The sequence below is a fragment of the Narcine bancroftii genome, chromosome 10 (assembly GCF_036971445.1).
Source record: "Narcine bancroftii isolate sNarBan1 chromosome 10, sNarBan1.hap1, whole genome shotgun sequence".
NCBI classification, from domain to species: domain Eukaryota; kingdom Metazoa; phylum Chordata; class Chondrichthyes; order Torpediniformes; family Narcinidae; genus Narcine; species Narcine bancroftii.
Genome location: NC_091478.1, coordinates 93,648,854 through 93,672,220, shown reverse-complemented (window position 1 = coordinate 93,672,220; position 23,367 = coordinate 93,648,854). Strand labels below are relative to the sequence as shown.

At 37.8% G+C, this 23,367-nt stretch overlaps 2 protein-coding genes across 6 annotated transcripts in view; both read right to left on the bottom strand.

The window, feature by feature from the left end:
* The window catches only part of slc22a31 (solute carrier family 22 member 31), a 77,097-nt gene that overhangs the window by 24,515 nt on the left and 29,215 nt on the right, over positions 1 to 23,367 (bottom strand). Inside the window, exons 8-9 of one of the 5 annotated variants that reach the window (XM_069901889.1) lie at positions 18,776 to 18,887; positions 15,594 to 16,962 (exon numbers count right to left, since the gene is read on the bottom strand). The exons of 1 other annotated variant lie outside the window; for it this stretch is intronic. In XM_069901889.1, the coding sequence (XP_069757990.1) occupies positions 16,557 to 16,962; positions 18,776 to 18,887 (518 nt within the window). In that variant the 3' untranslated portion in view covers positions 15,594 to 16,556. Of the gene's footprint in view, positions 1 to 15,588; positions 18,540 to 18,775; positions 18,888 to 23,367 lie in introns of those variants that run through there. 3 more of the 5 variants (XM_069901893.1, XM_069901891.1, XM_069901892.1) reach the window with 3 other exon arrangements.
* LOC138744963 (melanocyte-stimulating hormone receptor-like) lies at positions 11,496 to 13,443 on the bottom strand. The gene has a single exon (XM_069901896.1). It carries the CDS (start codon positions 13,111 to 13,113, stop codon positions 12,157 to 12,159), a length of 957 nt encoding a protein of 318 aa, XP_069757997.1. The 5' UTR covers positions 13,114 to 13,443; the 3' UTR covers positions 11,496 to 12,156.

Sequence of the window (23,367 nt, the reverse complement as noted above, 5' to 3'; positions counted from 1 at the left end):
ATAGACTAGTGAGTCTTACATTAGCAGTGGGGAAACTATTGGACAGGATTTACGAGCATTTAGGGAAGCATAGTCTTTCTTCTGAGGGATAGTCAGCGTGGCTTAGTGAGGGGTAGGTCCTGTCTCACAAGCTGAATTGAGTCTTTTGAGGAAGTAACAAAAGAAATTGTTGAAGGTAGATGTGAGTAAATGGGTAACAAAAGAAAAGGTGTGCATTTCCTCACTCTACACCGCTGCCAGTCAATTTGCGCTTTTACCAAAGATCTTCAGATCTAATGAAAATGATTTTCAACTGTAGAAAGACAAAATGAAAATACTTTATTCTGAAACTTCCTCAAAAATGCTTGAACAGGACTGGGGGGCGGGTGGTAGGGGGAACAAAAAATGCTTGAACAGGAATATATCCAGCAAAGCAACAATCCATATACCAATTAGATGTCAATTTTGAAATAAATTTAATGTTATTTGATCACAGATTAAGCATCAGGTAAATATCATTTAAAGTTCTGATTCCTAGTTGCTCTCTGCAGCCAACATTATTTTACTGTTCAATAGGCTCCAATGGAGTGTTTAGCCTCTTGAATGAAGAACTGGGAATTAAAGGAGTGCAGGAGGATTGTGGATGTCACGGATTTTTTTGTACTTTATTAGTTAGAAAACAAAGGTATTTATCTGTTTATTTGTTCCAATGCAAAAATAGTCTCTGAGCAGATGTTTAAAACACTGAACACCTTTACAGTTCTAATATCACATTTTGAGAAATTGCAATTGTTGTGATGTTAAGATATTGTAACAATATTCATTGCAGCTGAACTTTCCCCTTTGCCATCTCCATGTAACTTTTGACAATTGATTTTAGTAAAGCCAACTTTAGAAGTCAAAATAATTGAAAATAAAAGCATTTCAATAAAAGACGCAGAGCCAGAAATTACCAAGCTTTTTATTTATAAGCCATACAAAAGATTTGAAATGCAAATTTGATCCCAAAATTTTACATTTAAATTTAAATTTGGACATACACCACGGTAACAGGCTCTTTCGTCCACGAGGCCGTGCTGCCCAATTATACCAATTAACCTACAACCCTGGTACGTTTTGAAAGGTGGGAGGAAAACCCACGCAGACTCGGAGAGAACATAAAAACTTCTTACATGTAGTGCTGGATTTAAACCCCAGTCAAACCCTGGTTGCGGGCACTGCAACAACATTGGACTAACTGCTGTGCTAACTATGCGCTTTGCATTTCTAATAGCAACTAATATCCTTTAGCAGTATGGGAGTACTTACATCCACCTGGATGAAGGGACACAGACTTTAATTTAACATTTCACCTGAAAGGCAACACCCCTGAAAATCCAGTCTAGGTGGTGCAGACATCTCAAAAGGCCTTGAATGTGTCAAAGCTAATGTGAAGGACTTGGCCTTTACCCCTCCATATAATTGCATAGGGTCTTTCTCCTGCCTGTTTCTGAGACTGTAGGGGACTGTAATGGTAACTAGGGAATTAGTTTTTCTGCCACTTAAATTAAACAGATTGAAAAGAAAAGCAAGAAGTGGATTACGTACTAGATGCAGAGAAGAGTCAAAGGATTGGAAGTGTGTACTAGACCACTCTAATGTACTTGGGGGATAATAAAGCAAAATCTAGTCAATGTCAACAAGCTGCCTATTCAGAATCAGAATTTATCGTCATGAACAAGTCATGAAATTCAGTGTTTTGTGGCAGCATCAAAGTGCAAACATATATATTCATATTATCTCTAAAATATTATTTTGTCTGTTAATACATGTGAACTACATGAAATCATTGATCAGGAGGATTTATTCTAGCTATAAATTGGTCTGACTCTGTGGCATAATATGGTTGTTTTGTTAGTCTAGACTAGGTATGCCATTAAGCCTGCTATTAGGTTAATTAAGTATAACATTAAAAGAGTTTGTCTCTTTAAACACAACATCGTTCAGTTTACTTTCTACAAAATAATTCTGCTTTCCCAAAATAACTTCACTGGCCATGGCTAATCGCAGACTGTGTGGTTCGTCTGTTTTAAATCAAGTAAACTGTATTGCAGCTTCAAATTCCCAGCTGGAGATAACTAATCTGAAAAATTTTCAAACAAACTTTATTAGATTTGTCTCATGATTCAAATACCAAGACATCATTCAATTAGCCACTAAAACAAACTGCTCTGTATTTCAGCATTTTTGACTCTTTTGTGATGTGGTCCTCATACATAACTTCGATACATGTGATTACCATGAATATTTAGGACTAGAGCTCAGTGATATCCAATTGCCAATAAGATCTCTTGTACTCTACAGAAATATCCTGGTACATTACATGGCAGGGGACTGTGAAATAAAATTAAATGATTGTCAACATTGAGTCATCAATAGCCTGTAGGCAGGAAGGGAAGTGCAGTTGTTAATAGACAATTCTTTTGAAGACTTTGGTGCTGTATGATACAGAAGAAAGTAAACTCAGAGAAAGTCTCAGTACAAATCCTGTTATATAACTATATGAGAATATTTACCTGGAAAAACAATCCTTTAAAGCGTTTGGAAAATGAAACCATTCACTGACTCATTATAGCAGGTTATGTCATTCATTCCCATGAATGATCAAGAATTGCTTTAGTTGGGTTTTAAGGAGACTTGCGTGGGGAAAATAAATTAAAAACCATTAAAGCCATTACGAGCAGTTAAAAAAACCTCATTGTTGACAAGATAAAAACACTGGATGGATCAGAACAAAAGTCCACCATTTCACTGCTAATACACAGTGAGGAAAAAATTGTGAAAAGTTACTCACAAAACTGTGGCTTAAATAAAATAGCATGTTATCTGAAACAACATTTTATAGTGAATTTTCAGTTTGATTTTTCAAAAACAAACAAGGTTACAGGAAATAATGTGCTATAGAGGCAATGCTTAGTATATAACCTTTAGATTTATCGAAGGCCTTCCAGGTCCCAAATATCTCCCAGACTACATTCAAATTAGATATTCATTTTTTCTTAGGATTTATTCTTCACTCAAAGTACATCCTTTATGATGACCATTCTCAATGGGGCAATACATCCTCCATGGGGGCCACATCATTTTTAAAAGGGACCATAGACTGAAATCCTTAATGGGGGTGTATAGGGGAGCATGGAAACTGAATGGGAGAAAAAACCTCTCATTGAAAATGAAGTTATTCCCAAAGAAGGCCATGCTGCTGGGTACTTCAAATTGTGGCATAATTTCCCCCTGACATTAAATTTAAATTTAGACATTCAGCACAGTTACAGGCCATTTTGGCTCATGTGCCTGGGCTGCCAATTTTACACCCAATTAACCTACCGTCCTGGAATCCTTTGAATGGTGGAAGGAAACCGGGCCCTCAGGGAAAACCCACGCAGACACGAGGGGAACTTACAGACAGTGAGGGACTTGAATGCCAGTTCCGATCGCTGGTGTCGTTGCGCGAACCGCTACGCTAATCGTGCCGCTAACCGCTGTATTGCAAGTATATAAAGCAAAGCAACATATACAAACTCCATGGAAATTGAACAGATTACACATTTTGGGGGGAAGAAAAGGACTTTGCTGTTTAGTTGCCAAGCAACACGGGATCTGCAGGAAAGACTTAATGACCTGTTAAACCTCAATATCCCATATTGGATATTCTTCTTTGGCTTGGCTTCGCAGACGAAGATTTACGGAGGCGTAAAAGTCCACGTCAGCTGCAGGCTCGTTTGTGGCTGACAAGTCCGATGCGGGACAGGCAGACACAGTTGCAGGGGAAAATTGGTGGGTTGGGGTTGGGTGTTGGGTTTTTCCTCCTTTGTGTTATATGAAAAACATCCCACCAACGTTGATGCAGAAATTCAAGAGTGGTTGATTGATCTTCAGAATGATATACAATAATTGCACTCTGCTAGTTCAATCAATTTTAAAAAGATTTTTTGAGTTGAGAGTGATCTGCCAAATAGATTTCCAAAACTATTAGTTGAATGTGGATTCAGCAGTTATTGACAAACCCAGGAACAGACTAGATATCACAAGAGCTTACTCTAACCTTATCACTATCTAATTTGGAGCTTGACATCAAAAAACTTGCACAGGAACATCAAGCTCAAGGATCTCATTTCATTTTGTAAGTATTATTTTTTAAAGTTCTTTTTATGAAGTTTTGAGTTTATGCTTAAGGTTCCCTAATGACGCATTGTGTACAGACCATTGAGTTCTAACAATCTATTGTTAAATTTTTGTCATTTGTACATTTATCTTTTCCTCTTCACTACATGTTCAATAAGAATGATTTCCTTTGTGTTTGGTTTGTTCTGGAATTACAAGCAACAGTTGTTATGGTCAGAGTAAAAACTCTGATTTCTGATCACCTCACGTAACTTTTTTAAAAATGTTTTATATGTAGTAGGGTACAGAGGAAACAAGCTTCACAGGGAAGGGGGCACATAAACTCTAAGCAGAACCCTAAGGATCCCATAGCTAAAAAAAAGGTTGACAATGGCTGCTTCATGATATTTATTGTATAGCTAAAATTACATTTTTAATAAGAGAACAGAAAAGGCTATTGATAACATTAATTTTACTCAGCAGATATTCATATAATTTTTAAAACTGATTTTCTTTCAAAATTGGAGGAATTCCAAATTCAGTCATTTCCTGAATGTAAGAGCTGCAAAGCTCTGCATCCTTTTTTCACACACACACCCAGAGATGTCTGTTGTGGAAAGCAACAGTTGATTGATTCTCTTTTTTTTTGGAAAATTTTATTTATAGTTTTACAGACTTGTGTTATACAAGCATTTTCATGGTACACTCCTCCCCTTATACACCCTGCTGAGTTTCTCCAGCATCTCTGTGCATCCACTACAATCACAGTGCCTGCAGATTTTCTTGTTTCACTCCAAGTTTTTCCAGCCTCTCCTTAGCTCAGATACAGGTAGCATCTGTCCCTTTCCAAAGTCTCCACATCCTTTTTAACCAACTTATTTACATGCTCAGCCAAGCCATTTATTCAGATCACAAACAACAGGGGTTCTGGCTCCGATCCCTATGAAACACCACTGGACACATACCTCCAGCCACAGTAACACATTTCCAACACTACCCTCTATCTTTGAATACAAACTATTAACTCACTGTGATAGGTATAAACACAATGCTGGAGAAACCCCGCAGGTCAAACAGTGGACTTGATGTCGCAAAGATAAAGATACAGAACCAGCATTTTGGGCATGAGCCCTTCATCAAGGTGTGAACTCATTGTGATTCCATCCGTTTATACATTCTGGATCAGCCTATCATCAAATGCCTTACTAAAGTCCTTGTAGACAATATATAACTGTCTAATCCTCATCAACCACCTCAAATAACTGCCTCGAATTTGGAAGTCATGACCTGCCCCAAAGATAAACCAAATCAGGCCACACAATCCAAAATCACTTAAGCCCTATCTGTAGGTATCCTCTCCAAAAGTTTCCATACCACTGATGTCTCACCAGCCTATCATTTCCTGGATTTTTCATATACCCAATGTAAATTGGGTGCTTTTGCTAAGTCGTGCTACACATAGTCAACATCGCCAAAGCTTACCAAGATCCCAGACCCTTTAACTCTGTCCTGAAGTCACATCCAACCTCCTCAGCAAATCTTCTATTCCTATAACTGGATCAAAAGTCTGGCATTCCCTGATGGAATTAGTATAATTTGACAATCTGGTTGGCACAGGTGTGATGGGCCATAGGTTCTGTTCCTTTTTTTTCCATGTTCTTTGTTTGGGATGAATGTAGAGCCCACTGAAGCAAACTGGTAAATTGGGTAAAGATATTGGTTGATGGAGATGTCAGGCATTTAAGAGGTCCTATAAGACCTATAGCTAAACAATGGTTGAGCAAGCATGGGATGAGGAGTGATTGCTTTAGCCTGGGGGTAACAAAGATCTGCTGAAACAAAATCTTGCCCAAAAATCCACTACCAGCTATATTGAATCTGAGAACTTTTTTCCCAATATTGTTCAAGGCAATACTTTCAGCTAAATATATTCAATTTAACTATTGAATAAGATGTATTTTACTTGGAAACTTTTGTGTTTGAAGTTTGACATTTTATTTAAAAATAGCATGTAAATAATCATTGAGAGAAAAATTTGTATCATGTTTCTGCTTGAGGTTATTTTTTACATGCATGTCTATTCATGATTAGAGAAAAGTTGGGCATTTTATAAATTACAGAATAAAGTCATTTGCATTATCAAAACAGTACATTATTAACAATCAACATGATCAGAAAAAATGTCATTAGAAAAGATAAGCTGATTGATTTTTACAAAATATATCCGTGAATTTGGATGTCTCTCTTGACTGTCCTCAAGGCAGTGGAGGAATGTTTTCTTGAACCACTGCAGTTCTATCGCACAGAGTAGGAAGAAGTTCAACTCAGTGACAATGAAGGGACAGTGCTACATTTCCCCGTCAGGGGATGTGTGATTTAGTGGAGGTAATTTGGAGATCTTTTTGTTCACATGTGTCTGCTGCTTCTACCATTTTGGGTGACAGAGATTGCAGGTTTTATTTGTGCTACTGAAGCCTGGTCAAGGGGATCCTGTAGATAGCACACATTGCCAGCTGCATTTTGCATGCCAGCGGCAGAGGTCATGATGGTTTAGGCCATCAGTTTTATTCTGGGACCGGTGTAGCTACACTCAAATAGGCAAGTGAAAACAATTCATTTACACCTCTGACGTTGTCTTTCATTATATAAAGAATTTTTTTTTAACCATTGTGTTCAGATGCTTGGTCCAGTTTATGGTGAATTCTTTTCCTAGGATGATAATTTTGGGGTATTTGACAATGATAATCCCATTGGCTACAGACTTACCATGTGATTGGCTACACAATTGAAGAGTTCACAAATAAGTTCAGTTGCTTGCATTTAAAATGAACACAGAATTCATGCAGCATTTAGACAACAATGTTTAAGCATGAGATTATGTAGTTAGAATGTTGGTTTATTTGAGGGGAGAGTGAAAGCATATTTGCATCTATTTATTAAACATTATTTCACATTACATTATACATTTTGTGTAATATGCTTGGATAATGTTCATTGAAGTACGTGTTGCTGGAAAAGTAACAACGTATGATTGGCACACCTGTACACTTATTGATATGAAACATGCCAGCAGATTATCTTTAGATACAACTTGAATAATGAATTGCCAGAAATTATTATTCCATTGCTCCAGCATGTTATGCACAAATAACAACTCATATTTTCATATTTCCACTTTAGTTGCCCTTTGAACACAAAACAGATAAGATAATTTAAAAAGTAAAACACCAAAGTCTGCAGACACCGTGGTTGAAGTAAAAACACAACGCTGGAGAAACTCAGCAGATCAAACAGTGGACATGTACTTTATAAAACAAAGATAAAGGTATAAAATAAAGCCCTTCATCCAAAGATAACAATACATAACCAACATTTTGGGCTTAAGCCCTTCAACTCACATATAATTAAGTTTGGAAACTTTAATCCAATACTTAAGTATTTTCACTTACTATCCATTCCATATCTTATCAATTCTCCTTCTTACTCCTATTTTCCTGTCATCTCTTTATCAAGTTTTTTGCATGACAACAGTAGCTATCCTGAAGAATAATACATTGGTTGTAAAATCTTGGGACGGGCTGAAGTTGTAAGGGTATTTTATAAAATTAAATGTAGTGTGTTGTGAGTGAGTTCAGTGAAGAGACTGTGACAGCAGTCTGTGAGCTCCCGTCTCACAACTGCTTTTATTTGAATCTCACGCTGGAGCCTTTAAGCCTTATTACATTCCACCCCCATCGTCCTGACGCTTGCGCCCCGATGACGATAGCGTGTATGCCACCTTTCGGTCTGGACCGGAAGAGACGGTCTCGAGATACCATCCTTGCCGCAGCTGCCCCGCCGACCACGCGTGACAAGTGGGGCAGGTTCGCCAATACAAGAATGTGTGTCGCCACACAAGTTTCTTTTTTCTTTTGACTATCAATCTTTTTTTCCTTTCAGTCATTCCTGTTTCTTTGCCTTCTGCACTTGCAAGTTAAAACAATATTTTGGACTAGAAGGAGCAGAGGAACATTTAGCAGTGTTTAGGTGGCCCAGCCTAGCAAGTTTCAGACTGATATCATTCAAAATGTGTAACAAATGTTAAGCAATTTCATTAACGATCAAATAGACATGAAAATTGCATAATCATAATTATGAAGTGACAATCAAAGCAGTTAGCCATCATTAGTCATTTCTTTTAAAAATGCATTTCATGTTGCTTCCTTTATCATTGCCTTCTCATTTAAGTAAATAACTGATATTCCACTATTTTCTGCACCTCTTACGTAATGAAATAAATCCACTTCAGTTTTGTACCCACTTAAAAATATTTTGATATAAAATGATCTGGTTTAAAACCTTTGAAATTCCAAAAATTATTAAGGAAGCTATTCAATTTTAGTTCTGGGATTACTTCATTTTAGAAGTTACTGGTGAGTATCCTTTTACAAGTAATCAGGGAATGGCAGTTGTGGAAGAAGTAGGAATAAAAGCAAAAGATAATTTGATGAGGAGGTTGGATGGGGTGGGGTGGGGGGGGGGGGACAGTTGGAATCTTAGTGAGTCTTCCTGGTTTTGTCTCTGTGTATGTGTGTATGAATCTCGCTACCAGTATAAAATGCAAGAAAATAATGAGCTTTTATTTATTGTGGACTAAAGATATAAACAGAGTGGAGAGGGTGCAGAGAAGATTTACCAGAATGTTACCTGGGTTTAAGCATCTAGAGTACAGGGAGAGATTGGGCAGATTAGGTCTTTATTCTTTGGAGCGTAGAAGGTTGAGAGGGGATTTGATAGAGGTATTTAAGATTATGAAAGGGATAGACGGGAGTGGATGTGGATAGACTATTTCCGTTAAGAGTAGGAGAGATTGAAACAAGAGGACATAAGAGTTAAGGGGCAGAGGTTTAGAGGTAACATGAGGGGGAACATTTTACTCAGGGAGTGGTAGAGGTGTGGAATGAGCTTCCGGGAGAAATAGTGGCGGCAGAGTCAATTTTATTATTTAAGAAAAAGCTGGACAGGTATATGGATGAGAAGAAGGTGGAGGGTTATAGTCCTTGTGCAGGTAGGTGGGACTAGAGAGGAGTGTTTGGTTCGGTGTGGACTAGAAGGGCCTAATGGCCTGTTTCCGTGCTGTAATTGTTATGTTAAAGACCATTAGGAGCTGAGCACAATTTGTTAATTTAATTCATTACGGAGTCCTGACTGATACTAAAGATATACAAGTACTTTCAGTGCAACCAATGTTTTAATATGAAGATGCTTATTGAAAAAGTGTGCAAATTCTGCAGTATGATTAATGACACATATTTGTGATGGTAATAATATTAAGTCACAAAAACAAGTCTTTTATAGTGTTTGCAACCTCATTTAAGTTGCCAGCCTTATTTGTAATTTTGTTATCTGCTTTGGAATATTAATTGATAAACTAAATGGGATGTTTGTTACTTCTTTGATTGTAATAAATATTTATGATGCTGAACAAAAGGCACAGTTTGAAAAATTTTGATTCTAATGTAATTGTAAATTTATTAAAATATTTAAATATACTGTTAATGGCCTGGACCAATATGCCTCAATCCGAGTTCCACAGAAAACTGGTTGTCCATAGATTTGACAAAAATGGTCCACAGCAAAGACAAAAATAACAAAGTAATATGTAAAACGAGGCTGCAAATGTCATTAAAAAAATTAAATTCTCATAAAAATTTCAAGGCAAATATCCATGGAACACAAAAGTCTTCTATGCGAGATCGTCTGAGATGAACGCCTTCCAAAAAAAAAAAGTGGCTTCCCCTCTACTTACATCAACTCAGCCCTCACCCTCATCTCCTCTCTTTCCTACACATCTGCCCTGGCCCTGCTGTCCCCGCGTGCAACAAGGATTCCATTTGTCATCACCTACCATCCCATGAGTCTCCACATTCAATACTTCATCCTCCACTATTTCCACCACCACCAGGCACATCTTCCCCTCTCCACCTTCTGCAGGGACCACTCCCTCCTCCTTTCCTTTCTTCCCACCAATCCACCCCACCTTAGCATCTATCCCTGTGACCGCAAGGAATGCTACACTTGCACCCATACCTCCTTCCTCAACACCATTTGGGGTCCCAAAGAGTCCTTCCAAGTGAATCACATGGGAATCTGCAGGAAACCATCAACTGCATCTGGTGGTCCCCATTGTGATCTCCTCTACGTCGGAGAGACTGACGCAGATTAAGAGATTATTTTACTGAAGCACCTTTGCTCCATTCCCCTGCCAAATATGTGTCTATAGTCTCATATATTACCAGACTGAACCCACCCACAAATTGGAGGGACAACACCTCATATTCTGTTTGGGCACCCTCCAACTAGATGACATCCGGTTTTCGTTAGCACATCTTCCCCACCCCCCCCCCCCATCTCACCCCTTCCACTAGCTCTATCTTTCCTTTAGTTCTCTCTCCTTTCCTCCACCTCTGCATTCACAGAGCCAACCCCTCCCCCGATCAATTCTCCCCTTTCCTCCCATCCTTCTATCCATGTCCAATGATCACTTTTTCTCTGTTGGGCTGTGCTTGTCCCCCGCCCTTTCTTCCCTTCTTTCCAAACTTTTTATTCAAGTGCCTGTCTAATTCTTGCTCACACCTTGAAGGAGGGCTCAGTCTTAACATGGCTTATATATCTTAAACTCCCATGGAAGCTCCAATAATATTCAAGTGCCTGTCTAATTCTTGCTCACACCTTGAAGGAGGGCTCAGTCTTAACATGGCTTATATATCTTAAACTCCCATGGAAGCTCCAATAACTGCTGAGTTCCTCCAGCATTTTTGTGTTTTTAACGTACAACAAACCACTTGTGGTTTGCATAAGGAAAGTAAAATTTCACATGCACTGGTGAAGGATCAAGGAGATTCACACAGCTTTTCACCTTCAAATAATCTTCTTTGATGCTAACATTCAATGGAAATAAGAATAATTATGCTGTTCCAACTAGCCACAATATAGAAAGCTCATTATTTGCCAACACTTCATGAATACCACTGTAGAAGGATTCATTCATATACCCACTGGCCACTCATATTGTTACCCACAGTTTGAGACTGCGTTGCCTTAACTCACCAAATTACTTCAAAGAGACTGCCACAACTTTCATGGCCCCACCAATATTACCAATCAGAACAAGGCTATTTTCAAATACAACAGGTACAAAATCATGGAATTCACTCACAGTTTCAAGCAAGACTCTTACCAGCAATTTTCAGAAATAAGGAGAATGTGTAAGAAATATAACCCAATATTTCCATATCCCAAAACAATAAAAAATAAATTTATAATGGCTGATATTGTTTTGTGATGACTAGTAGAATACTAGTAATACTATAATCAAAAAAATTCTTAACTCATTGCATGAGATGGCCAAATAAATAATCCACTTAAATTTCAGCTTGTTTTATACTGCTGCTACTATATAAAAGCCTAAAAGAAAACAAGTGCATGCACTATTTCTGCCACGAAGCCTATTTTCTCTGAAAATTAAGTGCAAGTCTTTTTTTCAGATTTAGTTCAACTACTTCATTCCGGATAAGAATCCTTATGTTCATGCCTTAAGAACTTTGGCTTCCTGTTTCAGCTATCCCTAACCATAAGAAAGGTTATGATATTTGCTGGATGGATGGATACAGTCTCATTTACCTGCCAAAACATAATTAGAACATTAACAGCACAAAAACATTTGGAGATTTAGAAAATATTCTTATTTGGGAAGCAGGGAAATAAGCAGTTGAAGGGAAATATTCCTTGGAGGGACTATGGAGTCAGAAATTCCTGTGGAAGTAAATTCATCTCATCAATGGTCAATATTATACATTTGAAAAATAATCCTGCAGATTGAGATCATGGAGGCGATAATCTGCTGGAGGAACTCAATGGGTTGAGCAGCACCAGTGGAAGAGGACCAGCGACATTTCAACTCACAACCCTTCATTAAGGTTGTTGGCAATTGATGATTGTTCTTTGCTCCAGGTTCCAACATCTGCAGTCCCTTGTGTCCGCAGATTGAGATCACTAATAGCAACAGGTTACAAGTTCCTTTAAGGTTTTGCGTAGCTCCAGGCTTCTGAAAGCATAAATAATAGGATCGAAGACTGAATTGCAAATTATGAGAATAAGGAACATGTTGAAGTGAGAAGTAAAGCACTGACAATATGGATTCTTAGGGCAGCTGATGATGAGCAGAAGATGAAGAAAAAAGGGACTCCAACAGATAAGAAAAAGCCCCAGCAATATTGTCAGGGTGACGGTTCCTTTCATGTTGACAGGCTGGTGAGTAGGTCTCCTCTTGTGTTGGGCCATGATCTTCTTGTTTTGCATTTGAGCAATGGTAAACATGTGGAAGTACAAACCACCCATGATCACCAGTATCACGAAGAAGAAGGAAATGAGGCAGATAATAACCTCATTGCTCTCAGAGTAGACAATGAACAGGATGCTTGAGATAGTGCTGACTATCCAGATTCCAACAATGATGATCACAGCATTCCGAGTGGTCATAATGCTGTGATATCGTAGGGCATAAAATATGGTAATGTATCGGTCAGCTGCAATGGCTGCCAAGAAGGACAGGGAGGAAACCATTGAAGTACATATCATCAGATCTATCAGATTGTCTATTTGCTGAAGGACATGGTTCTGTAGAGTCAAAACTTCTTTCTCCATTAGAATAATAACAATTGTTTCCAATGAATTACTCACGCTGACCGACATATCTGCCACAGCCAGGCAACAAATGAAATAATACATCGGAGAATGCAAATTCCGGTTTTTAGAAATTGCTATAATTACCAGAATATTTTCCACAAAACTGAGAATCCCAAGAGTCAAGAAGATCTCTTCCGGAATATTGATTTGTTTGCATTGCAAAAAGGACATATTGTAAGAATTATTGACATTCTTCGGAAACCAGTGAGATGAACTGTCCTTCTGCATTGTTCCATGGGGAGCGAAAGTTGTGATATTCATCATTCAGAATGGCAAATATGATTCGAGAGCTTTCAGCATTCAGTCTCTTGCCCAATGAAAGGGAAGACTATCAGTTGTATGACCAACTCATACACTTGGCATTAAAAGAGTTAATATATCATAAAATAACATAGATATACCAAAGATTTTGAAGAAATTACCCGTGCTTTAATACAAGGTGCTTCCTTGGTGTTCATCTGCTGCCTGTCGAAAGTTACCATACTTTTTCTGTTACATCTAGTAAAACGCCACCTTCATTTGCATTTGTAGTTCTCTGTCAAAAGGATAAAAGTAATACTCCAAAGTTCTTCGAGTTATACTCAAGAGTTGATGAATTTCTTTTGGTTTCAGGTTTAATTCCTTAATCTTCTTTGGAACTAGCTTCAACAGAGCCGGGTAAAGCAGTAAGATGAACGTTCAAAGAAAGCCAGTTTATTAAATTCTCTTTTAAAAGCAGAGGATTTATAATACAGCTCATCCCTCTAAACATAACCAAGCTGTAGCCAATCAAATGGTTAGCCCACTGCATGCTATTAATTGATTGATAGTCACAAAGGAATGGATAAATAGAAAATTTAACAATGATCATCTGTTTTCTGGATGTTTATCTGAGCATAGCCATAAAATTTAGATTATACAATGACAGCAAACTGCACAAAGCCTTTCCTCATTAATGTTTCCTTAAGGCTTATGACATACACTACAGGACTCCAGGTCACTGATTTGCTTGTATAGGTGACAGTTTATACATGTGAAGACTACGGAATCTTTTCACGCACCACCATCCCACATCCTTGGACAATTTCTACATTTTAAAATAAGGGTGGATTTAGTTGAGTGCTATTTGTAAGTTCAATAGAATGTCTTGAAGATGTGGTGATAATTTAAGTAGCATATATTCATTCTTCCTTTCATTTTCTTTAATGTATGTAAAATGAGGGTCATAAAAATGCAGAAAAGTATTCCATCACTGGCGAGACAAAAATTTATGCAAAATATAAAATTACAAATTGGATTGATCATCATTCTTCCCTTACTGTTCCAGAAGATAGCTTCAATTTTGAGCCAGGGCATGTACATTTGTCTCATTATACACTAAACTCTATCAAATAATAGAGTAGGAAACAACTAAACTGAAGGTTGTTGACTATTGACTTTGGGTGTGATGGTGAGCAGGGCTCCCAAAGAGCCTAAAGCACTGACAAGCTTCCCAATCCCTCTGGGAGTTTGGAACCAAGGCAGAAGAGGGTGTCCTGGATGCATTGACCTTGGATTCACCACTAGACAGGACACTGTGGGCTATGGAGCTTATGAGGGCACAGGAGGTGATGACATTCAAGGAATTGAGGGATCCACAGACATTCAATGGCCCCCTTAGGATTCTACTCAAAGTTTATGGGCCCCTTTCCCCGTGAAGCAGTCAAGTTTTGATTTTAAATGTGCTGTGGCTCCCGGGGTGGAGAGGGAAAATAAGTCCTCCCCCCCCCCCCCCCCCCGAGAATGGCTGATCTAGACATTTGATTGCACTAGAAATTATGCACGATTTGTGAGGAACCCATGCCAATAATTGCATCTATACCATTATTTTAATATTAAGCTGCCAGATTGTTTCAGAGATTTAGAATAACTGCAAAAATAGGGAGAGAAGTAAAAATGATCTGGCTCTGCCAAACATTATGATCACAGCTGATCTTTTATAGCAATACTCCCCTCTCATATTTCTTAATGCCTTTTTATTTTAGAGATCTCCTTATGTATATTCAGGTCTCGACTGCCTGCTGTGGCAAAGCATTTCATGGGCTCACCACCCTCTGAGAACAAATTTCTCAACTCAGTTCTGAATATCTTGCACCACATGTTGAGACTTTAAGAAATCCAGCTACATCCAAATCAGACATCAATTGCAGGGTATAATTTGGGGGGAAAAACACAGAGCCTATCTATTCTACAGAGGAAGCATTGTGTGGTTTTAATGCAGCAACTAAATGTATGATGGAAGATGGGCATGCAGTCATGGGATTAACACAGCTGATGATGTACTATTGCTTGAAGGGCATTTTGTTCCACATCTTTTAGCTCATTGCTCTCTTCAATAATGAAAACAGATTATAATTCTTCATCAAATCCTGTACATACTTTTTCCTCTCCTCCTCCCTCCTATCCCCTCCTGATGGTCCACTCCTCCTCTTCTCACACCTTCTGTCCTATCAACTCTTATTTATTCAATATTACTCTCTTCCCCTTATTCTTGATAAAGAGTCTGGACCCAAAAAATTGACTGACCATTTCTACCCAGGGGAGCTCTAATTCCCCAAGCAAATCTTTATTTGCTCAAGTTTCCAGCATCTGCAGCTTTTCATTTTCTCTTGAGTTTTTTTTAATATAAATGGAGAAATTTTGAAATGATACATAAATTTTTTTTTAAACCTCTATACCTCTCTTATTATAAGATTTAATACAAATTAAGCAAACATTTGAAGCTGAAAAATGTGAAAGTACAGCAAGCCATTTCAAAATTATATGGATAGCTTCTTGGTGAGATTATACATGGCATAAGTGAATGCAAAAATACATCCTTAGATAAGTATTGTATGCCAGAATTTGGTCACATTTATAATTATTAGGATCTATCTGGTTAGCAATGCCATCAAGAAATTACATGAAGATGCAACATCCATCATGAACACTCAGTGAAAGCCTGGATCTAGAAAACACCAAATTGCAAAAAATTGAATTATTAAAAAAAGTTATTTTTAGTGAATCTAAGACACCTGTGATGCATTTTTGCCTAATGATTCCTAAATCTAAACTAACTGGTGAAATGGGCAAGAAAATAATAAGACCAATTCCCAATTCGAGTACAATAAGCAATAAATTAAGTTAAAAAGCTTTGCTTTCAAGTAAATGATCCATACCAAGGAACCTATCATATATTTGAGGATAGGAAGGAGAGCAAGAAATTGAATCTCCGGAAACCAAAAAAAGATTTAAACATCATTCAGCTCAGGCCGAGATGTGGTTTGCACACTTCATGATCTGGCACCATGATTAATATAAAATGGATTTTCTAATTATGTGGACTTTGGAAATAAAGGCAAGAGTACAATGATCAAAAATCCACTGTAAATATTTGCATAAACAATATACAAGCTTATTTTTACATAATTATCTAAAGATTACACTTGATGTCCAAAGTACATTCAACATTTATGCCAGTAGTCCTGGATTGTAAATTACCATCTATCTACATTGTTATACATCTTTAGAAACCAGGAGTGACAATCAAGTTTCAGATATATAAAAAAACATTTTAACCAGTTTTCAAAACTTCCCCAATTAGCTCTGAGAACATACAAGATCCACAGTGGATAAATGACTGTTTACTGTGGTATATTGTTTCCAAAGACAGAATATTTTTATATCGCTACATGCACTGTGAAGATTGACTAGGTTGCAGATTCTTTAGTCTTCTTGGTCACACTTTCTCTTGCGGGAACCTGTGACTGAATAGGAATGTTGTGGGCCACCATTTTCTTAGTAGCTGTAACAAGCTTGGAATAGTTTTCTGGATTATAATTGCTATGCTTTTTTGAATGTAGTAAAGGAACTCTATCTTTATTTTGTGACAATAACAATGGAGGACGTCTCTGATATTCACCATCTTTTAAAGATTCTGGTAGCGGTTTCCATTTGCTTTCTGGAAGCAACATAATGCACAACACTGAGAGGACAGCAAAAGAAGCAAAAACTACATGATGAAGAAAGAAGCCGTGTTTATTATGGAGATCCATGATTGGAGATGTTGCTTTACCAATGAAGCCTGTTGCCATGACGAGGCCTAAAGTGGCACCTCTGTGAATACATTTTTATAAAGAGAAATTAATGCACAAAATAATAACAGGGCAGCACAATATTCATCTAGATTTCAAGTGCTTCTGCAAAAGTTAATTATATAAGAACGATACAAATTACCCAACTAAAAAAATCAAACTCCTACATCCTGTGGGATTATCCTCCTGATCCAAGTGATTAAACATGAAAAATTAAGTAAAACAGGCAGTTATGGAAAATTATGAGAAAAGAAGCTTGCCCTATATTGGTCTGTGTAATAGCAATTGAAGGTTGGCTTACAAAGTGTTAGGAGACTGGTAATGCTTGCCATCTAAAACAGAGGATTACCTAAATCAAGTAATAATGAGGAAACTGATATAGTACAAATGGCCATTAAGCATAGCATGGCCCAGATATCCAACAATGAACAATTATGCAGCTGATCACATACAAGCAGAAAATGAGAGGAAAGAGCAGGAGACATCAACAGCGGTACTGAAATCTGAGGAGTCTACCTAGTTAGTTGAACTCGAGCAAATGAATTTGGTTCTATCTATCTGAGGAACATTCATACATGGGTACCTCCTCAGATAAGTAGAGTCTGTAACTAAAATTGTTTAAATGATTTGAAAGTAGGACAAGATATTTGAAATAGTGGTAAATACCCCCTCCATAAATCTTCGTCCGCGAAGCCAAGCCAAAGAAGAAAGCATTGATAGTATTTGTTGAAGATGAAACACAGAGACCTGAATAAAGTTATTCAGTTAAAGGATCCCAGTCATCTATCAGATTATAGACTGCATAATTTCTGTAAAGCAATACAAAAGTTGGAAAGACTATTTCTTTAATCACAATATCCTTAATCAAGCTAAAAACTATACTCCATTTACTATCAACTTGGACAGGAAGTTCTACGTCAGGGATGTGAAAACCCAGTAAAGAGCTTCTAAGCATGGCATAATTTCTCAAGATGTTCACTTTTGTTCTTCCAATTGCCAAGGATTTAGGTGATAGTCTGAAAGACAGTATCTTAGGACTTCTGCTGCTGAAACATTGGTCCAAGAGCTTGGCCTGATGTCTGTCATAGAAGGAACAAACAGACCAGGATCTGGTATATTGCACATCATAGCTTCATTAAATATGGATATTTAGCAATGAATTGAAATTTTCAGCTCAAGAGAATTATGCATTTTATTGTAATTTTCCAACATATTTGTGAAACTGAAATCACCATGTTGGAGCCATTTCAGACAAATTCAGGGCCTCAATTTTAGTAGTAAAACATGACAATGCTGGAGAAACTAAGCAGGTCAAACAGTGTACTTTCGTCAAGTTCATTGTTATCTAATTGCACAAATACAACCTGACAAAACAGCATTTTCCCGTCCTTGGTGCAAAACACACACTCACAACCAGGCAAGACACACATACAGAGAAACAATACATGTTCAAGACAAGTATTCATATATACAAATAAATAATTGGTTTCATGAATAGGAGAGTTTCAGATGGTTAGTTATTCAGCGTTCTCACTGCCCGTGGGAAGAAGCTGTTCCTCAGCCTGATGGTGCTGGCTCTGATCCTCCTGTATCTCTTTCCTATGTGCAAGGAAGAAGGGGTAATCAATGATTTACTATAAATAGCAAAGATAAAGACACATAACCCACATTTTGGGCTGGAGTTTTATCTTTGCTATGTAAGTTTCTTCAGCATTGTGTTTTTACTTTCATCTCATGGTTGAAAACTCCTAACTCAAGACAATTGTACAAGAAATGATAGTGAAAATTAATATTGCAATTTTTTTTTTTTTTTTTTTTTAAATTTACACACGTACCTAACAACCGTTGGGACCACCTCACCGGCAAAAAATACGCTTAATATACTAACAGCACAAGCCGAAACAAGGCCCAGGATGGAAAGAGCCAGATGAACACCTTCATGTAAATCTGAAGAAAACAACACTTATTAGTATAATGTTAAAGTTCAAATAATTTCTGACAAGAGTACTGTAGAAAATTTGTACATGTAGATTAAAAAAAGTGGCATTTACATAATTACTAATTTTTATTCTAGCATGCTCTAAAAGTTTCAGCCTCTACACATCAGGTGAAAATGTATCAAGACTCACTTATTCAAGGACAATGGCAGGTACAGATGACCTGCACCATCCCAGTCATGGATAAACTTTTCTATCTCCGAAAGCTTCTCCAGAGAATCCCCATGTCACTTTGTGCCCAAAGATCGACAGGACCCATTCCTGAATATAGTCTTCACTGACATCTACAACTGAGTGAAGAATTTTGTCCTAATCAGTCAACTTCTTTTTCCTGTCACTATGTTATTTATTTCTGAACTATGCAACCAATATCTACCCTCCCCTTTACTTAGTCTGGCATCCATGTCACTCTAGTTCTTCACACAAATGTCCTCAGAAGCCATTTGGTGATATTACCTCTGTTAAAGAAGAAAAAAGTGAAACTGGACAGATTATGTGGCATTGATCTCAGACTCTGTATAGTGCCCCCCAACCCAGCTTATCTGGAAAAGTCTTTCTCACAAACACAAGTGATCTGGTATCTAAATTTATAGAACTATCCTACAGAAAGGTCTACACAGCCTGATGTTATCATACTCACAAATTCAGACAATATGCATGACTTGTCCATCACAATTTCTCAGGTTGTCCTGTACTATCAGCAAGGCAATACTACAAGATAGAGAAGCCCAATGACATGTTCTTCAATACTGACATCTAACTTATGGCATTGCATCAGATGAAAGAAAGGAAACCTTCACCAGATTAGTACATTAAACCCTCCCTCATCTGATGAATTGGTTATCCAAGAAACAACTACAAAATTTATGCTGGGTGGGAGACTTCAATGTCCACTATTAAAAATGATTCAGAAGTAACTGAACATTGAAGAGCAAAGCCATAGTCTGTGGCAAGAACAATCAAATTGCTGCATAGCTTTATGACTTAGATCAACAGAAAGGATGTGGAATCTTTAGAGAGGGTGCAGAGGAGATTTACTAGGATGTTGCCTGGATTAGAGGATGGGTCTTATGAGGCAAGGTTGAGAGAGCTGGGGCTTTTCTCTTTTGAGTGAAGGTAGAGAGATGACTTAATACGGTCTGTAAAATTATGAGAGGTATTGATTGGATGGACAGCCAGAAAATACCATCTGCACAAGGTGAGGGGAGGAAAGTTTAAGGAAGACAACAGGGCAATTTTTTTTTTTTCTTTATTTACTTAGTGTTGTGGGTGCCTGGAATGCATTGCATTGTGGTGGAGACTGGTACAATAGAGACATTTAAAAGACTCTTGGACAGGAAAACAGATGCAAAGAAAATAGAGGGTTTTAAGTATGAGGTAGGGAAGATCCAGATTGTTGAGTAGGTTTATATAGGTTGGCACAACATTGTGCTATATGTTCTAACAGGAGGAACAAATTTAACTATTTGCAGCAGTCTGTGACAAATGCATTTCTCCATAACATTCATAACAGTGATTACTGCAGGGTCATTGTTGGGACAGAATTCCACCCTCATGTCATTGTGTTGAATTATAGTAAAGTTTGTTCAGTGGGATAGCACAACATTGAGATCAGATCTGGCATCTTAAATCTGAACATACATCAGGCACTGTGGATCAATAGTAGCGGAAATGCCCATCTTCACAACCAAGTCAGGTAATCTATCCTTTTTCTAATAAGGACAGGATGCAGCACCACACTGTAGAGCTCGTTGAAAGAATCAAAGACTTGTTGATCCAAACCAAGGCTTTTATTAGCAAAAGACAGGAGCTCTTCACAGGTGGCCGACCAGTCCGGAATAATCCGACCTGGCTCGGGACACAACCCTTTAAGGCCCAGAGGTGTGGCTTAGCTCTCAGCCAATCGCTGTAAGCACAGTCTAGATACAGTAACTATATACACTATGTACATTGGTGATAGATCTGTACTATCACACACGCATATTCAAAAACAAGGTGAAGCTGTAACAGAAGACCACAGAGAGGATAAAGAGCGCTGCTAAATAATCCCACAACCAAATGGATTAGATGAAAGATCTTCAATCTTGCCTCATCTAGTCATGAACGGCAGAAAACAAACATGAGCACTTGTTCCAAGAGTGCCCCATCTTCAATAATGTCATTTACCTTCTGGGAGGGATCTTCCAGGGCCAACACACAGACCATGTTCAGCCAGATACAAAGTACACCCCAAAATCTCTCCAATCTTGGAGACCAGTCTTCAGCCAATTTGACTTGTACCACATGATATAGAAAAGGCTAAGTGCTCTGGTAAAACTGAAGTTTATGGGCTTCAAAGGGAAGAGCACTCCAACAACAGGTGTCACATCTCATTTAAAAAAAAAGACCATTGTGGTTATTGGAGTTGATGCTCCAGGACATAACTGCAAGGCAGTGCCTCGAGCCTAAGCACATCTGCTTCATTAATGACCTGCTTTCCATCAGAAAGATGCAGTGGGAAATATTTGGTGACTGTAATGTTCTATTTCATTTAAAACAACTCAGAAAATAATGCTGTGCATGGTTGTATGTAGCAAGGTTTAAACCAACCATTCTCAATCTTGATGCAGTATCATAAAATGCACCTGCAGTTATGCACCAAGGTTATCTCAACAGTCAGTACCTTCCCAACCATGATTTCCACCACCCAGAGGATATGCATAAGGGATATGACTGATGGTCATATTCCAAAATTCTACAGATTCAAGAATATTTCTCACTGACTCAAGAGTTGTAAATGCAACTTCATTATTTGGGAGAGAAAGAGAAATGAGAGACTTGTAGGTCAAATGGTCCAATTTCAATAGTAGGGAAATTACTGAAATGTATCATTAAGGAATTGACAATAGAGCATTTGGAAGAGTCCACATGGATTTTTGAAGGAAATCATGTTTGACGTTTGTTGGGATTTTTGGGGCTGTTACTGCAGAGTAGAGAATGGAAAACAAGTTAATATGATCCAATTGGACTTTCAGAAGGCCTTAATTAATATACAAGACATTATTAAACAAAATAAATGCACACAAATTGAAAGTTTGGGTACTAGACAGAAAATAACAGGAAACAATATATAATTTTTGAGTTTGAAGGGTGTGACCACCATGAGAGATCAGTTCTGGAAATCCAGAGATTTATAATCTATACTGTTGACTTGGATGAGAGGTGGCAAGGTGAAGTTTGAAGTGGATGCAAAATGGCTTAAAGGTTATGGACAGGCTAAATGAATGGAGAAGGACAAGGCAGATGGAACATGTGAAAAATTGATATATAATCCACTGTGTAATAAAAACAAAAGATGGAGTATTTAATAAATTACAGATTTAAAAATATTGGTATTCAGAGAAATTTATATTTGAAAATTAACATCACCCGTTTTCATTGGGGACCATATGCCCCCTTTCTCCCCGGGGGGCCACTGCACATTTAAGAGGGGCCGCAAACTGAAATCCTTAATAAGGTCCCCCCCCCCCCACCCCTGCCCACAAGGCATATAGGGGGCACGGAATCGGAATGAGTTAAGTAGTTTTTGCAGAAGGAAAGGACTTTGCTGCCAGGCTTTGCTGTATAGTTGGCAAGCAATGCAAAATTTTTTCAAGGTTGGAGGCAATTGGAGCCAGACGAGAATTACCTAGATATATGCAGAAAATTAACAATGTTTTCAGAGCATTCCTTGCTTCGGCATGGTGCTGGACTGACACGGAATCAGTTTTGGCTAGAATGGTAGTTTTTAAATCTTTTGTCCTATCGCCTTCAATTCCAGGAAATAAAAAATGTGCAGGCCAAAAAGTTTTGCTCCATATTTCTCAAGTCTACAAGTGCCCTCAGTTTGCTTTGAGTTTTCGTGATGGGTAAAGAAAGCATGTCTCCTTCTGCTTGCTTTTATTGACGAAGATATGTAGTGTTCCATAAAATCTAAGCCGACTTTTGAGCTAATCCTTGTAAGAAGTGCTTTAGTTTTGCGATAATTAATTTTTGTTAATTTCAGAAATTATTTTACCGGAGTTCCTCAGCAAAAAAGGTGTCAGCATTTGGTGAAATACTATTGTATGGGTTTCATTACATCTCTGCAAAATCCTTCTCCGACTATGTGATTGATTGGTTTGAATACATTTGCGAACGATAGTACGAGGCCAAGCAAGCTGAAACAACATTTAGGGACCGTACATAAAAAGATAGACAAACCCTTGGATTACTTTAAAATCCTTAGAGATAATTTCAAGAAAAGACCAACACTCAAACAGGTGATTACTGAAACATCACAAATTAGAGAAGGGTCTTCTTGCATCATACAAGTGAACTGATAGCTCAATATAATGTCGTCTAGTCACTTATTTTGGCTTCAGTGAGAATAACAATATCTGACGCGTCATGAATTAAAAAGCCAAAGAAAC